The 26,864-nt window shown below is 43.1% G+C and overlaps 1 protein-coding gene across 8 annotated transcripts in view; it reads right to left on the bottom strand.

The window, feature by feature from the left end:
• ZC3H7A (zinc finger CCCH-type containing 7A) overlaps positions 1-26,864 on the bottom strand; it is a 147,270-nt gene that overhangs the window by 81,234 nt on the left and 39,172 nt on the right. For all 8 annotated transcript variants that reach the window (XR_004541114.1, XR_004541115.1, XR_004541116.1 and 5 more), the window contains exons 9-13: positions 23,509-23,792; positions 20,358-20,559; positions 14,690-14,757; positions 12,844-13,036; positions 4,692-4,853 (exon numbers count right to left, since the gene is read on the bottom strand). Coding sequence is in view for 4 of the 8 variants with exons in the window: in XM_033963683.1 (XP_033819574.1) it covers positions 4,692-4,853; positions 12,844-13,036; positions 14,690-14,757; positions 20,358-20,559; positions 23,509-23,792 (909 nt within the window). In the remaining 4 variants the exon portion in view is untranslated. The remainder of the gene's footprint in view (positions 1-4,691; positions 4,854-12,843; positions 13,037-14,689; positions 14,758-20,357; positions 20,560-23,508; positions 23,793-26,864) is intronic.

Raw genomic sequence — 26,864 nt, 5'->3', positions numbered from 1 at the left:
TATGTACTTCTAATGTCATGACAATTTAGACATAATTTATGTTATGTTATGTTTGGAATAATGGTTACATATATGAGGTTCAATAAAAGAAAATTTTCACTGCCTGTTTCTATTCTGACCATTTATTCCATTTCATGGTTATTGCAAAAAAAAAAAAAAAAAAAATTTTTTTTACATGGGGGGGGGGGGGGGGGTGTCAAAAAATGATGGGCCCCGGGTGCCACATACCCTAGGTACGCCACTGCCCCAGGACCTACACATAATGCCACACCATGGGGGCTAGTCTCTGGAGTAGCTCCGAAATCTGCTTCTGGAGCTTCAGTCTGCATGGCTATGAAAGAAACACTTTGCCCAAGTTTGTGCTGAACAAGACTCCCAGGTACGCCAAGCAATGAATCGGTTCCAGCTGACTCTTCTTGAAGTTGACTATCCAAGCCCAAGCTCTGAAGGAGTCACAGCACTCTCAAAACCGCCAGCTTGCCTTCCTCCTTGGACAGAGCTCCGATAAGCCAGTCATCCAAATATGGGTGTACCTGAATCCCAGCTTTACGGAGGTTCGCTGCTGCCACCACCATCACCCGGAAAAGGTGTGAGATGCCACGGCCAGGCCAAAGGGGAGCATGGAGAACTGAAATGCTGTTCCAGCACATGAAATAGCAAGTACCTCCTTTGGGCCAGGAAAATGGGAATGTGAATATAGGCCTCCCTCAGATCAAAGTAAGCAAGAAATTCCCCCCGAGACACTGCAGCTATGACCAACCAAACGTTCTCCATGCGGAAGTGTGGTATCCTCAGAGCAGCTTTGATCGATTTGAGGTCTAGAATCGGTCTGCTGACATCTGAGCCTTTCTTTGGCACAATGAAGTATAAAGTGTGTGCTGACAGGGTTGGATTAAAAATCTGTTGAACACTCATTTATTTGTAGCAGCATTTTTATGAGGCTTAAGATGACTTAGAAGTAGAAAGCAGCATGAATACAATGTTTAATGTTTTGTTTTATTATGTTCTTTGGAAACTGTTTAATAATTTTTATTCTTATATACCGCCAAAGCCATGGTAGTTCGAGGCGGTTTACAATAAGAGGAGCTGGACAATATACGAAGACAGGCACAATGTAAAGTCCTAGAATACATGTAAGCAGGATACAAAGATAAGAAGAGCTGGAACAATCAGTGAACAATCAGCGAGAATAGGCACACTGTAAAGTCATCAATATATGTAAGCAGAGTACAGAGAGGGTTTGAGAGATCTTGGTTACAAATCGGTTAGAATATAAAGAGGTAGGGCAATAGGAGTTCTTAGGTTACATATCGGTTGTTACAAATTGGTTGTTTAGGTGTAGATAGTATATAAATTTTTTAAAATAAATAATAATAATAGTCTGCCTGAGCCCAAGTCTGCATCCAGGACCAGTACTATGGCCTGAAGAATCAGTAGCTTTTTCACCATAGCCTGAACTTTAAGGGCTCTCTTCTGCCAGCTGGCTGGAGGCGTTACAAAGCAATCTGGGAGAAGGCACAGAACTCGATTTTGTACCCATCCCAGATGACTTCTAGAACCCAGCGGTCCAGACCGACAAAAAGGCCAACAGCCTGCCCCCTATTTGACGGAGCTTGGCCTCTGGTCTGGCGTCATTGTGCTTTCTTCACATCTGGTGAGAACCTGAGGCTTTCTGTCTCCTGCCCCCACTGAATCAATGGTGTGATCCCTGAAGGGGTCTTTGTGTTGTTTGGTCTCCCGAATACATATGAAATCTTTGGAAGCCTCAAAAATTGCTGACCTGAACTCTGGGCCGTCCAGTGTCTGCTGTACAGTAAGGACTTGGGGCAATAGTCTGTCATACTGGCCATTAGGTCATCTAGGCCCTTGTCAAAGAGCATTTGCCCCTGAAAAGGAAGTCTGCTTTAGAGGTAGAATCTTCTGCCTACTGTCTAATCCAGAGCATCCATCGGGCAGACATAGCATAGGCCTAGCAAAAGCCGAGACCTTGCTCATAACTCTGATAGGATTATACAGAGCATCTGCAATATAATTCATCCCAGAGAGGAGCATTTGGGGATCTTCCCCTTCTATTGAGTCAGAGGACCAAGACAGGTGAGTGTGACAAGCATGTGTCACAAAAGACGTGGCTGCTGCCTTAATCCTTAGGGCCAAAGCTTTAAACTGATGCTTGAGGAACAAGTCCACTTTGCAGTCCTTCTTCACTAGGAAGAGAGGTTTGTTTAGTGACCTGCGCCACAAGTAAATTCACTTTCGTTTGAACAAACAGCTGCTGGAAATCTGGCACCATCGGATACAGCTTGGCCATAGTTTTAGCCACTCAAAGGATCTCTCTAGTGACTCCCAGTGGTCAGTGACCAGCTTAGTGATGTCTGGACATAAGGGAAAAACGAGGTTGGAGTCATAGAACTGTTCATAACTGAGCACTGAGAAGAAGCAGCTGGCAGGACTTCCAGCTTTAACTCTTGCAGTGAGGTGGAAATAACACTAGAAGTGCAGAAGCTCTGAACAACCAGCGTACTGTGGAGTATTCCCCCTGAGCCAGTGTTGCCACCACCTCTTGATTGCTGTCCTGCACAGAAGCAGGCTCTGCTAGGGAGACTTCATCCTGGGATAATAGTGGCATGGAATCGGACTTGCTATCCTCCCAGTCCATGACAGACTGAACCTCTTGGTTCAAGACTGCATCCTCGTCTAGTCGGAGGAAGAACTCCTGTGCCACCACCACTGGTGTGCTGCTAACAGATGCTGAGGACCCTGGGCAGCTCAGATAAGCATTCCACATCAGGCTCAAAAAATCTGGTGCGATGCCTGGTACTAGGGATCTCTCTGACCCCAGCAGGGACCCCTATCATTCCTCCTGCGCTTGGTCACTACAGATTCAGAGGGTCCTGGAAGAGGTCTCTTCTCCTGGGGTGTCTAGCCATCCAGCGAAAACATGGCATTATATAGGAGTAAAAGGGCCTGAGGAGTCCATCCCTTTCGATTTTGAGCAAAATCAAGAGGTATATGTTTTGAGGCAAAAGAAAAAAATACATACATATCGTTTAAAAAGATGACCATCATCAGGAAAAAAAAAAAAAAAAAATTCGAGCCAAAAACATCCCGTGGAAACTTCCCTGAAAGAAAGAAAAAAAAAAAATAAATCACAGGAAAAGGGTTTATGCAGGTGAGGGACCTAGGCTTTGGGATCAGAAATTCTCAAATTCAACTTATAAAGACTCTCGATTTTCCCCTAGGCTTCAATAGCCTTGCTCATTGTGCCATGTGGTGCCTGCCTGCTTTAGCATAGGATTTCAGCTGGAATCAAAGGGAGAAGAAATCTGCCTCATAGATTCACTGGACGAACCTGACTACCAGTTGGACTTAGGTTGGACTGAACTTCAACTCCCAGAAAAATGAACTGCAAAAGTCCCAGCCAAGTCAGGAAGGAACCCACATACCCTGCACTCAAGCTCCTGATTGAATCAAGGATGCGAGCAGCTACGCAAGGGATGGCCTCTGAGCTATAAAAAATACTTGCAGGCTGTCTAGCTAAGTGTCCCCGAGGGGCTGATCCAACTAGCAGCAGACTTCTGCCGTGCGAGAATGTGTCTTCTTCCAGGCAGAGGTCTTATCAAGTAGGAACCTCCGGGCTCCAAGTCTCCAAAGAACTGTGAGCAAAAATAATAAAACCACAGAGCAGATCAAAAACACTTCTGAGCAACTTGCTTGCAGAAAACAAACTGAGGGGTCAGAAGCAGCTCCCTGGGAAGGAGGTGGAGTTGCAAAACATGATTGACAGTTTTCTGAAGGCACCTTGCTGGTTCAAATACAAGACCCTAGCATTCAGGACCATAAGACACACTGCACTAGAATACAGAATTAGGGAACAAATGTATAAGTGCTGTGTCTATGAGTTTTCAGCAGAACTATATGGTTAGCAACTATGAGGATGAAATTCAAAATGATTTAAACAGTTTAAATCACTTTTTTCTAGGGCTAACCAGGCATATTCAGCAGCACTCAACTGGACAGTGCTGCTCTAAATGCATGGTTAGTACCTAAGCTAAAAGCAGCTATTCTGCAGGCGTTCTAGTGGAAGAGTTGGCACTTAGCCGATTAAGTGCTGATATCCAGAACTTTATCATTTAAGATAACTGCATAAATAGGACAGCAAAAAACAAAGCCCTTTCTTTATGAGGTTCACTTTAGCTGTGTATGCCCGGATATTCATTGCCAGTGTCCAGACATGGCCTGCCATTGAATATCTGGGTACAAAGTAGGTGGTGGCCATTAAATGCTGACCACCTCTGGCTGAATACTGATCCCATGTCTCTCCAGCAGTCCTCTGACTGAGCTGCCAAACCCAGACACTGCCAAAGCAGACTGAAACCATACCACCCAATTACATGGATAGTCAGCAAAATTCAGTCGCTATCTAAATTAAGCCAGTAAAAAGGCTGTCTTAAATTAAATTGTTTAACCTTATGGACCATGGCTGAATGTTATTGCTGTACCTATTGCTGAATATCATTGACTAGACATATATTAAAGTTAAATATATGTATTCACCATATCCAACATGTTTAAAAATGCTGAGTGTGAAATTTAAACACTGACTTCGTTATTACATGTTTTTCTTTAAATTACAAGAACTAAAAAAAACTATTTTCAAGAAATTGTATTCTTAACATAAAATATGACCATACCTTTACATACATAGAAAGGTCCTACATACTGAGTTTTTGTTGGTCTTGGACGTATTCTTTTCCATGATTTATCATCAGAATTCTTTATCCTACAAACTAAAACATCCTTCTTACATTTATGTTCCAAATTAGAATGATAGGTGAAATCCAACAACTTGGGACCTGTAATAAAGATAAAATTGGTTATTTTTGATCACAAGAAGGGGATGACAGATCCACAAGTCTAGGTCTGAATACAAAAAGCAGAACTGAAGTCCTAAATGATATTTCCATTTGGTGCGTCTAGAGAAAATTCTTACCCCCTCTTCTACAGAACCGCGCTAGCGACTGCCACGTGGCAGCAGCCCCGAAGCCCTTTAAATCTCTATGGGCTTCGGGGCCATTAATGCGCAGCTTTGTAGAAGAGGGGGTTAGTGTATCAGCCCCAGGGATATAAGGTTTAGAACTCTAGTTTGTAGATAAGCAAACATCGGGGTCTAAAGTCTATAAATGGCGTCCAAATTATGGGTGCCGACAAAATTAGCATTAAACACTATTCTATAAATGGCGCTCAAAGTTGGGCCAAAGCAAAGGACAAGGACTGTGGAGTTGATGGTCTTTATGCAAAAATAGATCCAAAAGTCTTCACAATAATAATGCTGACCAAATAATACACAGTAAAGGTATTGTGGCATGGACCCGACACGGTCAAAAAGATCTTCTTCTGGAGTCCTGTGAGAGTATATGAATATGTAAGTGTACAAAAAAAAAACCAATGAAAAGTGAAATGTGATGTAGGTGAACCATTAAATGTAAACATCTCAGAATGAATGATGTGAGCATGTAAGAAAATATAATGGTGAATGACAAGTGACACATTTCAGGGAGTGTATGGTAATAACAAGAATGGTGACCATGCTATAGTGGAGACAAATAAATAAACAGCTAAAATATAAACAAAAGGTGATGTAATGAGACATAATTTCCTGTGTGAAATATATGAAAACCAAAAATACGTGAAAATCAAAGGAATGGTGTGATGAAGCAGAATGTCCGTATAACAATAAAATGTGTGTATAACAATAAAAATGAAGTGAGACGTACCAAACTGAAGCTACCACAGTCTTTGGTATGCAGAAGAGCATTCAGAGTACTGTATACTGAAAGAGATATGTAAAATAGTGAAAATCTAAGATACTGCAACAGGAGTATGATGGGAAGTCGGCGGGCCTAACTGAAATACAAACAAGAGAGTAACCAAGAAAGAATAGACGTAACAAAAAAACGAATAACCTGAAATGCAGTGAGAGTGCCAGATTACGCAGAAAAACCATGAGAATCAGCATAGGGCAACAAAAGCGAATCAAAAGGACAACAAAAGTGCAGATACCGCCGACAGCCCAAAGGGATGGGAGGGGAATTGGAACACGTCCATTTGTAGATGGAGGGGAAGAGTGTGGCTGTGAGAAAACGGAACCCTCCTAAGAGGGACAATGGAGGGTCAGAAGCAACAGAAATTAAGAAAGGTGAAATAAATAAAAAATACCCATGAAATTACCAAAAAGCTCAGAGTTGGGCGCCATTTCTAGAATAGCATTTGGCGCTAGGATCCACAACTATGTTTGAGCATGAGAGCTTGCACCAAATGAAACCTGGTGTAAAATCTCATATCTAAATTAAGAGTGGATCTCCCTTATTCTGTAAAACTGCCTGCACATTCCAGGAACATCCCTGATCTGCCCATACCCCTCCCATGGCTGCGCCCCATTTTTTAATCTGCACAGAAAATTTATGCATGGATCCTGGCACCTAAAGATGTGTATGTAAATTTCAATTAATGTCAATTAGCACTAATAATAACATAAATCTTTATTTTTATACCGCACAAGCCTTACAGTTCTAAGCGGTTTACACAGTAAACAAAGTACAAATACAACATATTAACATATGGTAATAAGGATTTAAAGAATAAAGACAGAGGAAGAATGAGGGTAAAATAGTGAAAAGGGACTATCTCAGTGATGAGAGTGTAAGTTATTTGAACTAAGTCATCAAATTTGAGAAGAGGAGTATTTTTAAGAACTTTCTAAAGTGCATATAAGAAGATGAAGTTCAGATTAAAAGATTCCACTCTGGATAATCTGATAATTGATTATTAGCACCCAATTGACTCATTTGTCAATTAAATTGCACACACAAATTAGGTGTGTGAGCAAATTTGCACATGAAATTTGGAGAATCATATATGGAATTAGCGTGCAGGTGTGTTTCTTAGCCTGTTAGAAACTCAGGGCCTGATTCTCCAAAGTGTGTTCCGATTTTAGGCAGCTGCAGGCGTCCTACAGCTGTCTAATCAGCCAATCGGGATGCACGTTTTTTTTAAAAAATGCTCCCCAGGCAGGCCGCCTATATTGAAGGCGAGGCCCGCAAGACACCTAGGGCCTGATTCTGTATAGGACGCCCGGGAGAGGCGTCGTATTCAGAATTGGCCTACACTAAACCCCGATTCTATAACCGGCGTCCATGTTACAGATGCTGGTTAGAGAATCGGGTTAGATTAGACACGGCCGCTACACTTATCGCGGCAAGGGATCTCTCTGCCGCTATAAGTATAGCGGGCCGCGGCCCCCTGACCGATCGCTGGCAGGAGGGTGCCCAAACCCTCCTGCCAGAAGATGCCCCCCCCCGACACTACCGACCGCCCCCCCCCCTCGACATTACCGATCTCCCTCCCACCCCGACACTACCAATCACTGGCAGGAGGGTGCCCAATCCCTCCTGCCCTATGACACACCCTCCCCCCCGGCGCTAACAACCCCCAAACCTCCACCCCACCAAACTAACCTTTTTTTAAGGCCAGACGGTTCTTGCCCGTCCAGCCGGCAGGCCTGCCTCGTCGAAATGAGGCGGGCCCGCCCCTTCCTGGCCCATCCCGCCGAAGCCTAAGGCCTGATTGGCCCAGGATCTAGAAGCCTGGACCAATCAGGCCTTAGGCATAGCGGGTCCACCCATCCCCACTTAATCTAAGGCCTGATTGGCCAATCAGACCTTAGACTTAGTGGGGATGGGCGGACCCGCTATGCCTAAGGCCTGATTGGTCCAGGCTTCTAGAGCCTGGGCCAATCAGGCCTTAGGCTTCGGCGGGATGGGCCAGGAAGGGCCGGGCCCGCCTCATTTCGACGAGGCAGGCCTGCCGGCTGGACGGGCAAGAACCGTCTGGCCTTAAAAAAAGGTTAGTTTGGTGGGGTGGAGGTTTGGGGGTTGTTAGCGCCGGGGGGAGAGGGTGTGTCTTCGGGCAGGAGGGATTGGGCACCCTCCTGCCAGCGATCGGTAGTGTCGGGGTGGGAGGGAGATCGGTAATGTCGGGGGGGGGAGGGCGGTCGGTAGTGTCGGGGGGGCATTTTCTGGCAGGAGGGTTTGGGCACCCTCCTGCCAGCGATCGGTCAGGGGGCCGCGGCCCGCTATACTTATAGCGGCAGAGAGATCCCATGCCGCAATAAGTATAGCGGCCGCGTCTACTTACAATGTAGACCAGCATTTTGCTGGCCTACATTTTAGCGTTTCTCCTCTACTAGGGAGACGCGTAGGGCCGCCTAGGTTCGCCTAAGGCCCTTAGGCGAGCTTAGGCATCTTGCGGGTCTCCCTAGGCTCCCGGAGGCGCCTTCAGGCCTGCCTGGGGAGCATTTTTTTAAAAAAACGTGCATCCCGATTGGCTGATTAGACAGCTATAGGACGCCTACAGCTGCCTAAAATCGGGATGCACTTTGGAGAATCAGGCCCTCAGAGCCCAGGATCCCTAGAGCTGTGTAGGTATAAAGTACCTTAAATGCATAATGCTGTTAAAAAAGGCTAAAGTTCATCTTTATGCACAAAGAAAGGCAACCACATAAGGGTATAGAGAACACTATGCCACAATGATCATATAAATGCCTATACACCCCAAAATGTCCTCAAATAAAGTCAAAAGTATTTTATCCACAAGATAGAGACATTTGGAGTTATTAGCATGCTGATACCTGGAGTAAGATAGCAGGGGAAATCCCCCCCGGTAAAGAGGATGTTTTACTACATATTAACACTTTATTTGCCACAGGACCCATTTTATTCCTATGTGCTCTTTGGCAGATAACATGAAATAACCATCAGGGACCTACGGATAAGCATGTTTTGCTTTCCATAGGAATTGATTATCTAACTGTTTCTCTCTCTCCTGATGGGGTTTCCATTAGCTCACCCAAATGGACACCTCCTACTATGCCTAGCGCCCCTTTAGAAACAGCTCCTCAAGCTAATAGTTCTCTAGTGGGAGAAGTAGAGGCAGTTGGCTTGAGCCTACCCATGGATTCACCACTGGCAGTCAAGAAGCTTATGCCAGTTTCTTTGGAAAGTTTGGATGTGACTGTTCCCTCTAAAGGTAACCATGTAATTACTCTTCAAGATATTTGGACAGTGACTGTTAGAACTGAGTCTATGGATAGATCCCAGATGCATCACCTCTGCAATTTTTCATAGGAGACCGTTGATAAGTCTGAAGAGGTTGATAAATGATGGAAGTGCAAAACCACTGCTAGTGGAAACTGTTCTCCCTAGAGGATCCTGGAATCCTGGAGGACTCTCAAAATGTTCAGGTCCTTAGCAACAGAAATCTTCTCCTTCTGAGAAAATCAACGTCCCAAGAGACCCTTGGGCGCTGGGACGAGAGAGGAATAGAGGGGGACAAAACTATCACTGAATGGGTCCGAACCGTAGAGGACGTCGAGAGTAACCCCACCCCCGAGACCCCCAGGACAGAAGTGGGACCTCCGGCCGTATTAAGAAAAGCCATCCATAGGGCTAAACACAAAAACAGAGAAAAAAACCACTGCAGCCCCATGGGACTCCCTGCCACAGCAAGGGACCCAGCAAAAAACCTATCCCTGTGTCATCGATACAGGGGCCAGGTCACCTGAGACTACAGAAAGATGGAGGTGCTTCCCACCAAAACCGGAGCTAAAACAGCCAAAAGTGGAGCTTTGGAGGCCTGAATTGCCCCAGCCACTAAAGCAGGCAAGCCAGCAGCAGCGGTAAGGGAATCCCTGGCAGCGTCAGCAGTAAGGAAATCCTTTATGCCCCGACTGTTGGCGGCTGGGAACCTTCCGCGTGGGCAGCTAGGAAAGCCCAGGCTTCCCCGCCATCCACTGCTGACTCGTGAGGCACTTGCGGAAGGAATCCCTGGCCGCCGGCACCCGATGCCGACAAGGATCCCCCTCTGCTCCGGCCTGCAAGGTGCTTGCACAGGCCGGCCACGAGAGCCTCTTGTCTGGAGCACAATAAGCACTTTTTCCCCTGCAAAGTGCACATTGCACAATACGCGACCTAGCTAGGAGAACATAACATAACAGCAGATTTCTAGACCGCATAGTCATAAGTTCAATGCGGTTAACAAAAGATTATATTAAGGGGAATACATATTGAATTGTAAGGAAAGTGAAGATCTAGTTAGTCAGAAATTTTCTAAAATGTTCATATCTAAATAACAATGGACAAAAATCTTTATCGTGTTGGGTTGCTTGATATGAAAGAATATGCTCATGATATTTCTTACTTTTGCAGCCCTTGTTGGAAATATAAAAAGGGCATGTGATTTTCTACTATTCTTGTGTTATAGTATAAAGAACCTGTCAGCAAGATATAGCGGGGCAACTCCAAAGGCAACTTTATGATACAGACATCCCAACTTGAAAATCACCAGGGCCTGAATAGGTAGCCAATGCAGCTCACAGTAGTCATATTTCCTCAGGCCATAAATCATTCTCACCACCGTATTTTGAACTAAAGTCAGTCTAGCCAGATTTTTCTTAGTACTCATCAGATAAACAATATTGCAATAATTGAGAATACTCAAGAGTAATGATTGAACTAGAATTATGAAAGCAGTAGCTTCAAAATAAGATTTGATGGTACACAGTTTCCACAGAGTATAGTATCCTTTTTGAACCACAGCATCGATCTGATTCTTCATCATCAAGCATTGATCAGGAACAACTCCAAAATTTTAATTGTTGGACTTATAGGCCCTGATTCTCCAAAAGTGCGTCCCGATTTTAGGCAGCTGTAGGCGTCCTACAGCTGTCTAATCAGCCAATCGGGATGCACGTTTTTTTTAAAAAAATGCTCCCCAGGCAGGCCGCCTATATTGAAGGCGAGGCCCGCAAGACACCTAGGCCCTGATTCTGTATAGGACGCCCGGGAGAGGCATCCTATTCAGAATCGGCCTATACTAGCGGGCCGCAGCCTGTCCGATCGGATGCCCCCCCCTCCGACACTACCGACCGCCCCCCCCGACACTACCGACCTCCCTCCCCCCCCCGACATTACCGATCTCCCTCCCACCCCGATACTACCGATTGCTGGCAGGAGGGTGTCCAATCCCTCCTGCCCGAAGACGCACCCCCTTGGCGCTAACAACCCCCAAACCTCCAAACTAACCTGTTCTTCAGGCCAGACGGTTCTTGCCCGTCCAGCCTGTAGGCCCGCCTGGTCGAAATGAGGCGGGCTCGCCCCTTCCCGGCCCATCCCGCAGAAGCCTAAGGCCTGATTGGCCCAGGCTCTAGAAGCCTGGACCAATCAGGCCTTAGGCATAGCGGGTCCGCCCATCCCCACTTAATCTAAGGCCTGACTGGCCAATCTAAGGCCTGATTGGCCAATCAGACCTTAGACTTAGTGGGGATGGGCGGACCCGCTATGCCTAAGGCCTGATTGGTCCAGGCTTCTAAAGCCTGGGCCAATCAGGCCTTAGGCTTCGGCGGGATGGGCCGGGAAGGGGCGAGCCCGCCTCATTTCGACCAGGCGGGCCTACAGGCTGGACGGGCAAGAACCGTCTGGCCTGAAGAACAGGTTAGTTTGGAGGTTTGGGGGTTGTTAGCGCCGGGGGGGGCGGGGGGTGCGTCTTCGGGCAGGAGGGATTGGACACCCTCCTGCCAGCAATCGGTAGTGTCGAGATGGGAGGGAGATCGGTAATGTCGGTGGGGGGGGGCGGTTGGTAGTGTCGGAGGGGGGGCATCCGATCGGACAGGCCGCAGCTCGTTATACTTATAGCGGCAGAGAGATCCCTTGCCGCGATAAGTATAGCGGCTGCGTCTACTTACAATGTAGACCAGCATTTTGCTGGCCTACATTTTAAGGTTTCTTTCTCTACTAGGGAGACGCGTAGGGCCACCTAGGTTCGCCTAAGGCCCTTAGGCGAGCTTAGGCGTCTTGCAGGTCTCCCTAGGCTCCCGGAGGTGCCTTCAGGCCTGCCTGGGGAGCATTTTTTTTAAAAAACGTGCATCCCGATTGGCTGATTAGACAGCTGTAGGACGCCTACAGCTGCCTAAAATCGGGACGCACTTTTGGAGAATCAGGGCCATAGTGTATGGCATTGAGTTGACCTTAATAAATGGTTCAAAGGGTATCTTTTGTGAAGAGAAAGAAAAATTTAGTTTTGTCTTGATTCAATTTCAGTTTAAATTCCATCATATTCAATATGAATTCTATAAGTTGAACACTTTTGGATAAAGCTGCCGGTTAGCAGAACAATACAGTAAAATACAATAAATTTAATAGGAAAGTACCCTTTAGACTGGCAAAGCCTCAGGATTTGTTTTGTTTTTTTCAGAACAGACTGCACTGGCTCTCAAAGCCAAAGGACTGACCGGCACCTCTACAAAAACTTGGATAGGTGGAGGAAGAGGGGGGAAAACCCAACTCAAGACCCATCACGTCTGACACCCCCAAAGTCGGACGGATCCCCCAAACAGGACCTGTCCAAGCTCTGTCCGGCACCAAAAAGGGAACCAGGAGCCCTGAACAAAAATTCCAACAGCTCTAACAAGGGGAGCCTAACAGTACAGCTTCCTACCTGCTTGGAGACTGAGCAAGACTGGTTTCTAAGAGGGAGCTTTAGCTAATATACTATAACCAAAGTTTGGTCTTAGTCTCCACCTGCTGGTCACAGTGAGGTATTATCCATCAGTAAAGAGTGACAAAGAAATTCTCTTTGCAATCTCAATGTTAAAATACTTATTCTTGAATACAGATAATGGCGACAACATTGCTATAGTACAGTGCAAATGTCTAATTTCCATCATACCCTCTACCTCTAAGAACTCCCCAATTGACCTGTTTCAACAGATGCAGGAGCCTGGATCCTTACCTGATTTGTTAAAACACACCTGGCATGCTTGCCTGAATTCATGTGTGCCTTCTAATGGATTTCTACCCACTAGAGGGCTACATAAAGATGCAGTCGCAGTTCCGCCGCCTAAATAATTGGAAAAGTCATTTCTAATTGGACTTGGATTTCCTAAGAAACTTTCTGAACCAAATAGGCTACTTGTACCATTCATCTGTAAGAAGAAAACAGGCATCATGAGCAAAACAATGCAACACTCATCTAAATTAATTGTTCAAAGTTAATTAGGCAAGCAAGTACTCCAAATGAGTGCAATTCAGTTACTATTACCATTCTATACCAACACAAAGCCAAGCAAACTGGTCTGCTAAAAGCATTTGCAGACAGAATGCTATTTGGTTGTAAAATGCCTATTTATAACCCTTGTGTAAACCTGAGAAAGGGGGCAGAAAACGTAACAAACTTCCCTATGAAAGAACAGCCTCTTGTCATGAGATGTTTGAAAGTAATCTAATAGCAAAAGTCTACATTTTCTCATCATATTGCAAGTGATGACCCAGTACTATTTTGTTCAACAACCAGATGCCCATTTCCATATAAACAAGGGAAATGTACCATCCAGAAATTGGCAGCTATGGTAGAGGCGACTGTATTCAGATTGCCTGTCTCAATGGTGCTCGCTTTAGGTCAGGGGTGTCAAAGTCCCTCCTTGAGGGTCACAATCCAGTCGGGTTTTCAGGATTTCCCCAATGAATATGCATGAGATCTATTTGCATGCACTGCTTTCATTGTATGCTAATAGATCTCATGCATATTCATTGGGGAAATCCTGAAACCCCGATTGGATTGTGGTCCTCGAGGAGGGACTTTGACACCCCTGCTCTAGGTTGTACACTCTGAAGTCCTGGGACTGTGACTGCGTAGCTCAATACATTTGGAACTACACCATGAAATTAAGCCATAATGGCAACAACCCCAACCAGTGCAGAGAAAGAGCAGCACCATGCAGGTAGGCATAACTTTAAAGGAATAGCCACAGACTTAGTATTTTTCATAGTAAAGAGTATTAAGTTAGAGAATGAATGAAAAAGGCATTTTACATAAAGTAGCTGATATATGTTGTTTTCTTTTGTACAGTTTGCATTCCACACCAGTCAGAACTATCAGTCCATTTTATTGCCTTTTATTAAGGGGAAGAGCTGAAGAACCGGCAATATGGATTTTCTCCAATTAAGCCCCATCCTCCTCCATCGATAATCCAGCCAGTGTGGCTCCCTTTGTAACCTGGTACATGCACACCATGAACCCTACTTTAGATTTCAGTGTCATGGGATGACCAAGTTCCACCATCCCGAGCTGATCCATATAGCAGAAACCTAGTCCAGTAATTAAACTCGGGTAGGCACAGGGCCAGCATTTTTGAAGCACAGGAGTGCCTTAGTGCAGGTAGACTGTTTCAAAAACAGGGCCTTCTTGTTTAGTATAACACATAACTAACTCCAGGAGACGTATGTGCTCCATAATTACAAGATACAAAAATAACCATGATTACAATATTCCTTCCTCAAAGAGCTTACAAGCTAAACTTGACTATAAGGGGGGGAGGGGGGTTACATGAATCACTCAGTCACATGGTAAGCAGCAGAGGAGATCTGATTTATAATTTCAAAATTTAATAGGTCTATACTCTAAACATGTACCTTATGCTGCCACCCTACTCATCTGAATGTAGACACTGCTACCTGCTATAACAAAGCCCATAAATATGCAAATTCTTCATACTTTTGTTGCGACAAAAATGAAATTAAACTTTTAAAATTGCGATTCCAAAATAAAAAACAGTAAGAAAACCAAATAACATACTTACAAGAAATACAGGGGAATTATTGCTATTAAGTGCTTGTGCTCCATCTCTAGAAATCAAAGGGGGGAGATCTAAAAATAAAATGAAGACATAATTAAACAAAATCAAACAGAATGCTTCTAGTATTTTCCTTTTTCAGTGGTTTGACAGCACTGGCTTCTCAGTATCATGGCAAAACACAAGGGTGGCACTACCTAATAAGTGAGCACCAAGCTTTCAGGATGCCAATGGGAAAGTTGCTTTGGTGAGATGACATTCACACTCAAAGAGAAAAGAGAGAAGCAGCACCCCAGGCAGATAGTGACTGAGATGCTGACTTCCTTCTAAGTTCCTTACAGTGATGCAAAGGAGGAGCATCAAATACTATTGCTGCAACTCCAGTTAACATTGCTATACAAGTTGATCTCTCACAGCTGATTAAATTAAAGTCCTACAAGCCTGCATATCTGCTTTCTTATACCCAATTCAATTTCATGTTAAAAACAAAAAAAAAAAACCTAGCACAGGCTTCATATTAAGGCAGCATGTTCAAAAAAATCTAACCTCTATGAGAATAAATATGACCACCTTTGGAGGAAAATTCAACAATGGCCAGAAATAAAACTGCTATTACATAGCCAACAGAATAAGTAATAAGCTGAGGAATGGAAACATTTACTAGCAAAGCCATGGATCTTTATATTTCTCTCCAAGGTGTAAGACGACTCCTTACTCCTTTAACCCCACAAACAACAATATTCTTGCCATATCTGTTTTAAGGGGATTGGTTTCCCATGCCCTTATCCCTTGAACTTAATCAGGTTTCCCTTCTGTAAAGGCTACAGCAAGAACTAGCATGGGCCTGAAAGCAGGCAATTTGATGCTTTTAGCCATACTGATAAATGCTGCTATTTAAAGTGGGTAAATGGATGCAATAGGAGAAAAGAATACAGACTGCTTACAAAAGTATCCTGAATCCAGCCCCCAGTCTTTGAACTACAACTGAACCACGTACACATCATGCCTTCACACATCTTCCATATTCTGCAGTATAAAATACAAAACAGCTCAAAATGCATTGAAGCAGAAGTCTGTTTTCCTGATCTAAACAACTAGTGAGTGTCTCGCAAATGTTTTGAAGCCGAGGCACACTAAATTCAAGAACGTGGCTAGAGGGCATCCCAAAATGTGCGGATAGCATATGTGTGACGTCATCACGTCGTCTGCACATGTGCAGAGGTCCTACCGACTGGGCCCTGAGTATGTTAGTACTATGCTGGGGAGTGGGGGTGCTCACGGAGGTGGAGAGGAGGGGAGGCGTCAGCGCTAGCTGACTGCATATAGGACATGCCTCTCGCTACGAGAGGCACTTCCTGTAAGCAGTCAGCCAGCATCTCTCCTCCTTGCCAGCATCTCATGGCACACCCGGAATCTCGCCACGGCACACAGTTTGCCATACACTGATCTAGACTTTCACAGTATCAAGAACAAGTTTTTCTCCAGGATCTGTCAGTAATTTAAACAATCTTTCTTTATCTTTACAAGTCTCTCTGCTCTCACTAATGCAAATTATCCTCACAATATAATGCTGTTTCATAGGGATGGTGTTAGCAGAGAGAAGTGCTGTTTGTTTCATGCCACACGTATTGTTTATCACCGAGACCAAAAAGTTCCACTTTGATCTCTAGATGACAAAAACTTCTCCCAAATGCAAGCAATGTCCTCTAAGTGTTTCTTTGCAAATGCTGGTTGGCATATCATATGGCTTTACTTAAACAGTGGGTTCCTTCTTGCCACCTTCTTAATAGGCCACATTTGTGAAATAATTTTGAAGCTGATGAACAGTCTTAGCTGGAGACCTCTGTAATTCTTAGGGAGAAGAGGAGATAGTGGATGCTGCAGATAGGCTGATTAGATGGGCCATTTGGCCTTTATCTATCATCATGTTTCTAAAATAATCTTAGGACATACATTGACCTTCCTCAACAGTTTCCTTACCCATGGCTTGATTCTGGAGGGATTGCTTGAACAAGGCAATATTCTTAATGATGGTAAACTATTTCCACTTTAGAATGATGAACCTATCTATCTTGAGAGATATTCAGAGAAAGCTAAGCTGGCTACTGTAAGGGAACATCCACCCTGAGCCACAGTTTATCTCTGTTTTCTTTCAATATCCTGATGGTGAAGCAGAACAGAGAGTTGAGATCTAATCTGCACCTTTCCTGTAAAGATGGTAGCTTTGTGCAAATGTCTAATATAAGGTTCACTGGTCTGAGCTTGTGAGCTTGACATTGTGACTGCCCTAGATGGGAATGTAGTTTCTCTGAGTCCAGTTGATTGGTGCTATGCTTGCAGAAGTGGATCAAATACCAATCAACTCAGCAGGACTGCTGTTGGAAGCTGGTAGCATGAGCGCCATTGTAGAAGGGAGTTGGTCAGCATCTGAGTGTGGACATTTGATCACCAGTTTTGGAAGATTCCACTGGAAAAGATCCTGCCATCCAGAAAGTTTCCGATTAGGTTGAAGGCTCAGTGCCTAAAAGCATGGAAGGCAAGAAAAAACCCCGGCGGCAACAGAGTATTTGTGTTAGGAGCAGAAGACAAATGTAAGACCTGTTCCTGCTTTTCCAAGACAGGAAGGAGGTCGCCTGAGGCCATGGGCAAATTCAACATGCTTCCCACCAAATCTGAGGGAAGGGCCGTCATTAAACGTTTACCAGAAAACATATACGGCACTGAAGGCATAGCCGACCCCGAAGCCACAGAAAAACCACTAGACCCAGCTACAGCTGAAATGGAATCCCCAGTCTCCCCAGTGGACCACAACACTGAATCCAACAGGCCACCGGCTGCTGAGGAAACCCCGGCGTGGGCAACAGGGGAAGCCTGGGGCTCACCACCACCGAAGAAGAACCCGGCAAGCCGACACCCGAAGCCGGGTCTCACTTGAAGCGGCTGGAACATTTCATGCACCCACCAGCCGCATTCAGCGAATGGTGCCCACAAAAAGTGCACTTTTTCTGATTTTTTGAAGCTCTCATAATGAAAGGGCCAAAAACCCACACACAACACCGGCATGTAAAAACAGCAGCCTCAGGTCTTCCTCCCCCCCTCCCATACAAAGCTCCTTTTATTTCTTGTGTCTTATTTTCTCTTTTTTATTTCTTCTCACAGCTAATCAGCTATATCAAGAAAACAAGCAGACCCCACAGGCACTCTAAACTGTAGTCAGTGCCGGTATCAGTGGCAAGGCGTACAGTTGATGCTCCTCTAGATTCAGAAAAACCTGGGGAGGTGGGGAAAATGGGGGGAGGGACTTGACCCTTCCGAGAGGGTCTCCCAAGCTCAGGCCAGACAGACAAATGGACAAGAAAGATTTACTAACCAGATCCAACAGGCTTTAACAAACCTCAGCACAGACCACTGCTGGAGACTGAGAAAAGACTGATTGTAAGAGGAACTGCACAGCCCACTTGTATTGATGCCAAAAGTCAGTGTCTCAGTCTCCATCTGCTAGCAGAGGAGTGTAAACCCATCCGTTTCTGTGCCGGTCTGGAGGGATGATAAAGAACCATTTCTTTAATGTTTTTATAGACTGGAGAACATAAATACACAAAGATTACATCCAAGTTACATACAAATTCAACTCAAAAACGTTTTTAAAAACGGAACTCGTTCTTAACCCAGGGACAACCTGTATATGCAGAACTGGTTAAAGATCAGTATAAATAAGAGGCCTTAAAAAGTTAGTAAAGGGCTCAACTTTTGATGTATTATTGTAATACTACATTAGGTGAGACATCCCTGGACACTTTACAAAGATATTACACTGATATTTTAAAGTTTCCGAGGAAATTTCCACCAATCACTACAGGTTTTTTTCTAACATTCCTGGAATGAAGGACCAGCTGCAGATAGGCTAAATTACTGGAGGAATTTGATAAAACTACTTGTGGAAAACTACTATTTAGCTGATATATTTCTTATAGCACCTTACAAGAATAGTAGAAAGTCACATGCTCTGTTCGTTTTTCCATCAGTTAAAGGATGTAAAAGTAAGAAATATCTTGACCACACACTGACCTATCAAGCAGCACATTATGACAAAGATTTTCGACATTTAATACGTACATCTTTTTCTTATGAACAATTTAGAAAACAACTGAAAGCTTTTCTCTTTTCAAAATTTCTTACAAATAATTTAGAACATAATTGAAAACTTTCTTCTTTCCAAAATTTCTGATCCTATATTTTCTACTGTACCTTTTTGATTAAATTTTATAAACCGCATAGAACTTTTGTTGGTTATGCGGTCTACAAGTCCGGAGTTATGTTATGTTACTGGTGTCATACTCTTTTGAATATGACAAGAAATGAATGCTTAAGATGACCTTCAAAATATAGAATTCAAAATTTTCTGAAACTGTTATTTCTGTTTGTCCTGATATACCTAGACTCTAGGTCCTACAGCCTTCCAGGAGCCTGATGCCGAAAGCTCTAACACTGAAGCAAACAGCGCTGGCCCCATACCATGGGAACAGTGCAGAAAACATAGCTCTCCAATGCTCAAAGCTAATGGCATTCAAATTACAGTACATGCATGCTATAAAAGTGAAGGCAAATAGAAAGAATGTGCTCTGTGCATAAGCAGATGAGTTAAGCGGTAAGCACCAAACCCAAAAGCAGAGCACACATCAGCATTGCTGTTCTGCACCTTCCAAAAGCTATTCAAATAAATCTGTTCTATTTATTTTTTGACTGCTAACAAATTCCATAAAATTTGAACCACAGAAAGGAATCATTTTTATGAGAAGATGACAGCTGCAAAAATGAAGATGAAGGAAGCTCGTTTATGCATATGCATCAAATGTTTAGAACAGCATCCAGTTTTAAAATGTATCAACAGGGACATGTAAGATGAAACATGGCTATGTAGTGTTTTATAGCATTGTATAAAAAACAAAAACAAATAAAAGCTAGACATAACAATTTAAATTAAATTTGTGCTGATATGGGTAGCCAATGAAGAGATATTAACTAAGGCGTAACTCACTCAACATTGGATAACTTTATCCTAGAGTTATTTTAGCAGCTCTGTGTTTGGCATGTTTAGACTTTTGCTTCAAGTTCACTTCTTACACAGAATGTTTCTTTTGTCATTGGGTTAATCAAATCATCCCAACTACTGCAAAGAGACACAGATGAGCTCTGTTTAACTTATGGGCCTTGTCAATGCAATAGTTTGGAAAAGAAGCTAATTTGGGTTTGCACTGGCAAAGGTGTGAAGATTTATACAATCAAGTGTTTTTGGTTTCTTCTGTGTTAAAAATACAACTCAAAATGCATTCCACAAAACATACTTTTATAGAAATATTTATAAAGTAATTATTATTATTTCAGTTTGCTATATCACTTTTCCAAAGACAGGACAAGGTGGTTTACAGTCTTAAGATTAAAACTAGTGTTCTCTTATATTGGATGTACAAAGTATATTTTGTGGAATACATTTTGAATTGTATTTTTAAGAAGAAGCATGTGAATAACTATCCACTAAGCATGATCAATGTTACAAAGGGAGCCTTTCCTAAAATCTTAAAAACATCAGCTTAAAAATAATTGGTTGACTAAACTTCTTATTTATGATATTCACCAGTGACATACAATAAAGCTGGATTAAGCCCATTCTTACCTCTTTTTGTGTCTGTGATTGAAAGGGAACTTAAAGAACAAAAATTATCTAATGAAGATACCAAAGGCTTTGAGTACATTTCTGATAGCGAGACCAAAGAGACATAGCTTGCAGGACCAGGTAAGGTTCCCAGTAAAGGACTGGAGAAGTTGATGCTTGATGAGCCAGTTGTAGAGATAGATTCTCTGGTTGGTTTGCTTGACTGGAAAAGTATTCAATAACAAGATTATAAAACACTGATACTTCTTAATACAGTAAATCCTAACAGCCCAGCTACAGAACCCTTCCTCCCACATTCTGAAACTTAGTTAGGTTTAAGGGACATAAAAGGTCAAGGAAATCCTCCTTTGAAATATCCTTCTTTTTGTCCTTCATGTTCTGTCTGCATTAAATGCTCCTGCTTTCAATCTTCCTGCTACACTCCTTAGCAATCCCTGCTTTCCTTTTCCCAGTTATGGGACCTCACTTTATCTAAGCACTGCTGCAACTTGTAGACAGAATAAGATAAAAGCAGAAATAACAAAAACATATAGTTTATCCAGTTATGAAAAACCCACTGAGACCAGAACTTTTCTAGAAGGACAAAACTAAGGTACTATCTGAGAATGGAACTTTAATATAAACCAGAAGACAAATAAGTGGGAATTATCTCATCTATTCCCACTTGTCTTCTGTTTTGTATCTCCATGGGGACCTTGTGCTACTTATCTTGGTGGACTTTAATATAAACATAATATCTGTCTTACAGATTACTATCATAATGGAAAATCTATCCAAAACAGTAATAAACAGAGCAACTAATAAGGAGAGATCCAGCAGGCTAGTCAATAGAAGACAAGCTTCATATTTATCTATGACAGTATATTGCAAACTGTGTGTCTCCTGAGATTTCAGGTGTGCTGCAAGAACCTGGGGAGGAGGAGAGGTACCAGCTGACTGCAAACAGGACATGCCTCTCACAGCGAGAGGCACATCCTGTAAGCAATCAGCCAGTGCCTGCGCCTCTCCTTCTCTCCGTACATCTTCCCTGCTGGCACCCCCCCATTGGTGGCTCAGGGTCCATCTGGAGGGCTTTCGTGCATGAACCAACATGATTTCACGCATGTGCATGATGTCAGCATGGTGATATCCGCAAACTTCTGGATGCCTCGAGCCAGAGCCACTAGTTTAGTGTGGCACAGCTTGACAAAGTTAGTGGGACATTGATCTAGGCCATTCATGCTCATTTCAAAACAGCATGCTCTGTGACAACCATTTCATCAGTAAGTTATTAATCTTTACTTTTCAAATCCAGAGGTAATTACCAAAAAGCAAGTCTCACCCTTCACACCTAACAGATAGTCAAGTTCTCTAATTTTTCCAAACGTTAAAAATTGTGAGAATGAACACCTAAGACACCTTATGATGCTGGTTCTATGTCATTTTATGAGTTCAATTTAATTATAAATGGCTATTTCAATTATTATTAGATGATTTATTCAACTGGTACTCATTAAAAATTCAAATTTTATTACAATTATAAATAAAAGTTCTCATCTCCCTTCCTCCAACTCCAATAAGTTCCCTACCTTTTAAAATTCATCCCTTCCAGAAAAATCAATAAAACTATTCAACCTTTCAAACCTATCTTCTTCCTAACCAGTTTCCCTTTAATGGCTGGTTGTGACCCAGGTATCTCAGACAGAAAGAGAAATACAGGCGAGAAATACAGGCAAAAAGATCTGGAAAAGTTAAGAGAAGCTGAAAGAGTTATCAGTAAAGCAAAGATGCAAATGGAAGAAAAAATAGATGAAACGTTAAAATGGTCTGAAATCTGGCAGCTAAAATTCAATGCTAAGAAATGCAAGGTCATGCATTTGGGCTGCAAAAACCTGAAGGAACAGTACAGTTTAGGAGGTGAAAAACTTATGTGCATGACAGAAGTGTGGGACTTGAGTGTGATTGAATGTGGTGATCTTAACATGGCCAAACAGGTTGAAAAGGTGAAGGCAAGAGCTAGAAGGATGCTAGGGTGCATAGGAAGAGGTATGGTCAACAGGAAAAAGGAGGTATTAATGCCCTGTATAAGACTCAGGTAAGACCTCATTTAAAATATTGTGTACAATTCTGGAGACTGCACCTTCAAAAAGATATAAAGACATAGAGATGGTGGAGACAAAGACTATGGGCTAGATTCACTTAACCTCCTTTGTGTGCCCGATCCATGCAGGCCCAACCAATTTACAAAACAAAAATATTAAAATGAGGGCGATTAGAGGAATGCCCCCCTCCCCCCGCCTCTGATCTGTAGATGGTCTGTGCATGCGTCTAAGAGCTGTGACCTTTTTTTTTTCTAGCCTAGCAAGCCCGTGGTTTTAACCCACTTTAAACCCGTGGGTTAATCATGCCTATTGAAGAACCTTACTGTGAGATCAGTAAATCATCCTCCATATTCAAGCAGTGTTGCATTTAGGTACTGCTGCTGTCAGCTCTCTAATTAAGAGCCACAGTAAAAAGAAAATATGATTATATTATCTTAGGACCCCTTTTATCAAGCTGTGCTAGAGGTTTTTGCACAAGCCAACTTAATAAAAGTTACAACGCTCATAGAATCCCTATGAGCATCGGAGCATTTACCTCACTGGCCCACGCTAAAAGCCTCTAGCACAGCTCGATAAAAGGGGGAGTTGGATAGCTACTTCAGCCAAAGGACAGAAAAATAAAAATTCAATGTTTATGGAAACACATGATAGGACAGAACAGCCTCCCAGTAATAAAGGAGGAAAATTAGTACTGGAATTCAAGAAAGCTTGTATAAGCCCAGCTATGAATTACTGAAAAAAAAGAGAACAGCCATAGCATTGTAATTGAAAGTGGATTGGGTAGGCTAGATGAAAGTTGTGGTAATTTTGGTCAATGAGATTTTGTACTTCCATGTTTCTTTGGTGAGCATATATCCCACAATCATACCATCTTAGAAATATTCCTTAATTTGGAATATTACAATGCATGTCTTTCTTGTTCTCATACTTACCAATAAGTCTTGCAAACTTGAAATAAATGCATAATTGTGGAGAGGAAATGTTTTCAAATAATAAATCATTTTTCTTGATTATGATCAGCATTTGCCTTGTCAAAAAGCATGAGATTTAAAAAATAAAATAAGGCTTACTAGAGCAGAGTCATCAGGCTCAGATACAGAATCGAGCAAGTCATCCAGTTCTTCTCCCAGTATATCTCCATCTCCATAATCCAAGCAGGTTTCAGGCACCGGAAATGGGTCTGTTCCATTGAGCGACACAGCAGAAGGGAAGGAACCCTGTTCCACCAGGGAGTACAGGCCAGGAGAAAGAGATGAGACGGGAACAAGCATTGATTCACTCAGCACTTCAGAAGCAAGACTCAGTGATGACGGAGAGATGGTAGAAACAGATTCCTGACTGAGTTGTGGTAAATCTGAAAAACATTTGGTATGATGATAAAAACTTTTCAACTACTGTTTTATAAACAAACATGTTGATATAGGAACAATTCAACCCTGCAAGTGTCTTTTATACTGTTTGTAAAATACTTATATGTAATATGTAAACTGCTTTAGTGATACCAAAGAAAGGCAGTATAACAAGAATCTAATAAAAACATACCTGCCAGAAAAAAAATAGGCAAGACAAATGGCTATCTGCTGCCATTCCAGTATGCATGAAAGCAGTGATGACCTTAACAAGAAAGGGGAAAAGCAGGGGATTAGGAATTAGCTCATGCCTACGTGCAGATGTAGCTCGAAGTGAGTTACATTCTGGTACACTAGGTATTTTCATGCCTCTGGAGAGACTACAATCTAGTTTTATATTTTAAGCAATGGGTTAAGTGACTTGCTCAAGATCACTAGAAGCCACAGAGGGATTTGAGCCCTGGCTTCACTGGTTCTCAGCCTGCTGCTCTACCATTAGACAACTCATCCACCTCTAATCAAATCACAAGAAGGGGAGAAAATGGGGACCAAAGACCTGCACAGATATATAAACAAGCAACTTTAGTAAGATACTCTCATGGTACTTTCATTTTATGCCTCTCTATGGATGATACCAAAATCTCCAATAGACACCCCGATGATGTGAACAGCATGAAGAAAGACCTAGCGAAGACTGAAGAATGGTCTGAAATTTGGCAGCTAATTTTTAATAATAAGAAATGCACTGTCATGCAAAACCAGAGGGAACGGTACAGTTTAGGGGGTGAAGATGTTTTGTGCATGAATGAGGAGCGCGACTTGGGTGTGATCATGTCTGATGATCTTAAGGTGGCCAAACAGGTTGAAAAGGTGATGGTGAAAGCTAGAAGGATGCCAAGGTGCACAGGGAGAAAAATGGCTAGTGGGAAAAAGGAGGTAATGATGCCCCTGTATAAGACTCTGGCGAGACCTCATTTAGAATATTGTGTACAATTCTGAAGACTGCACCTTCATAAAAGATATAAACAGAATGGAGTCGGTTCAGAGGATGGCTACTAAAATGGTCAGTGGTCTTCATCATAAAGCATATGGGGACAGATTTAAAGATCTAAATGCATATACTTTGGAGAAAGGTGGGAGAGGGGAGATATGATAGAAATGTTTAAATACCTTGTATGTGGCATAAATGCACATGAGGCAAGTCTCTTAATTGAAAGGCAACTGTGGAGTGAGAGGGCATAAGATAAAGATGAAAGGGGATAGACTTAGAAGTAACCTCAGAAAATACTTTTTCATGGGAAGGGTGGTGAATGTATAGAATGCTACTACTCCAAACAAAAAAATGGATAAGAACCTCCTCCAAATCAAACACAATAATACAGGTTCCACATGCAATTGACTTATGCTTTATACGAGGGAAAGACCTCAGAAGCCTGCACCATACATAGAAAAATCAATTCTAGCAATGGTTTGTTCAGCAGGACAGGTTTTCTATCATAGGTCATAAAACCCTCACAGCCACCCGATTGACAAAACTTATTTTGCTAGTGTATTTAACACCTAACTCTTTCAATCGGTGAAGAATTAACAAAAAAAATGCACTTATCTGTTCAGAAATAAGAGCCCTCGCCCTATTATTGGCTTCTTCGGGGGACTTTTTGACAGTGCATTCAGTATAAACACACTCTCATCAAAAAATGGCGCCGGCGCCATTTTTTGATGAGAGTGTGTTTATACTGAATGCACTGTCAAAAAGTCCCCCGAAGAAGCCAATAATAGGGCGAGGGCTCTTATTTCTGAACAGATAAGTGCATTTTTTTTGTTAATTCTTCACCGATTGAAAGAGTTAGGTGTTAAATACACTAGCAAAATAAGTTTTGTCAATCGGGTGGCTGTAAGGGTTTTATGACCTATGATAGAAAACCTGTCCTGCTGAACAAACCATTGCTAGAATTGATTTTTCTATGTATGGTGCAGGCTTCTGAGGTCTTTCCCTCGTATAAAGCATAAGTCAATTGCATGTGGAACCTGTATTATTGTGTTTGAATGTATAGAATGGCCACCCTGTGGAGGTGGTAGAGACAAGTACATTGGATCTCTAAGGGCTCCTTTTACAAAGGTGCGCTACCTGAAAAACTACCATCTGCTCAAGAGGAGGTGGTAGCGGTTATCGCGTGTGGCATTTTAGCGCGCGCTATTCTGCGCATTAAGGCCCTAACACACCTTTGTAAAAGGAGCCCTAAGGCAGAGGAAGGACTAGCAGATGATGTGGCTAGGCAGACTAAATGGGTCATATAGTACAGTTACTTACTGTAACAGGTGTTATCCAGGGAGAGCAGGCAGATATTCTCTACATGTGGGTGACGTCATCCATGGAGCCCCGACGCGGAAAGGTTTTCAAGCAAACTTGATTGAAGATTTCAAGTTTGCTGGTGCTGCACCATGCATGTGTGTGCCTTCCTGCTCCACTAGAGGGCGCATCCCCTCCTCATGGTCTTCAGTTCAGATAGCTAGCAAAGAAGCCAACCCGGGGAGGTGGGAGGGTTGCGAAAATATCTGCCTGCTGTCCCTGGATAACACCTGTTACGGTAAGTAACTGTGCTTTATCCCAGGACAAGCAGGCAGCATATTCTTTACATGTGGGTGATCTCCAAGCTAAATGGACGGAGGAAGTTGGCAAATTAGGAAAACAGATTATGCAAAACCGACTGGCCAAACCGGCTGTTGCTCCTGGACAAAGAATCCAGACAGTAGTGAGAGGTGAAGGTATGAACCGAAGACCAAATGGTAGCCTTGCAGATCTCCTCAATTGGCGTGGACCTGAGGAAAGCGACAGAAGCCGCCATCGCTCGGACCTTATGTCCCGTGACCATGCAGTGAGAGACCAGCCTGAGCGTAGCAGAAGGAAATACAAGCAGCCAACCAGTTGGACAAGGTGCGCTTGGAAACAGGACGTTCCAGCCGATTAGGATTAAAAGACAAGAACAATTGAGGAACCTTCCGATGAGACCGAGTGCGTTGGAGATAGAACGCCAACGCCCTCTTATGGTCAAGAGTATGAAGCGCCACCTCACCAG

Source organism: Geotrypetes seraphini, chromosome 11, assembly GCF_902459505.1.
Source record: "Geotrypetes seraphini chromosome 11, aGeoSer1.1, whole genome shotgun sequence".
NCBI classification, from domain to species: Eukaryota; Metazoa; Chordata; class Amphibia; order Gymnophiona; family Dermophiidae; genus Geotrypetes; species Geotrypetes seraphini.
This window is presented reverse-complemented; position numbering and strand designations above follow the sequence as displayed.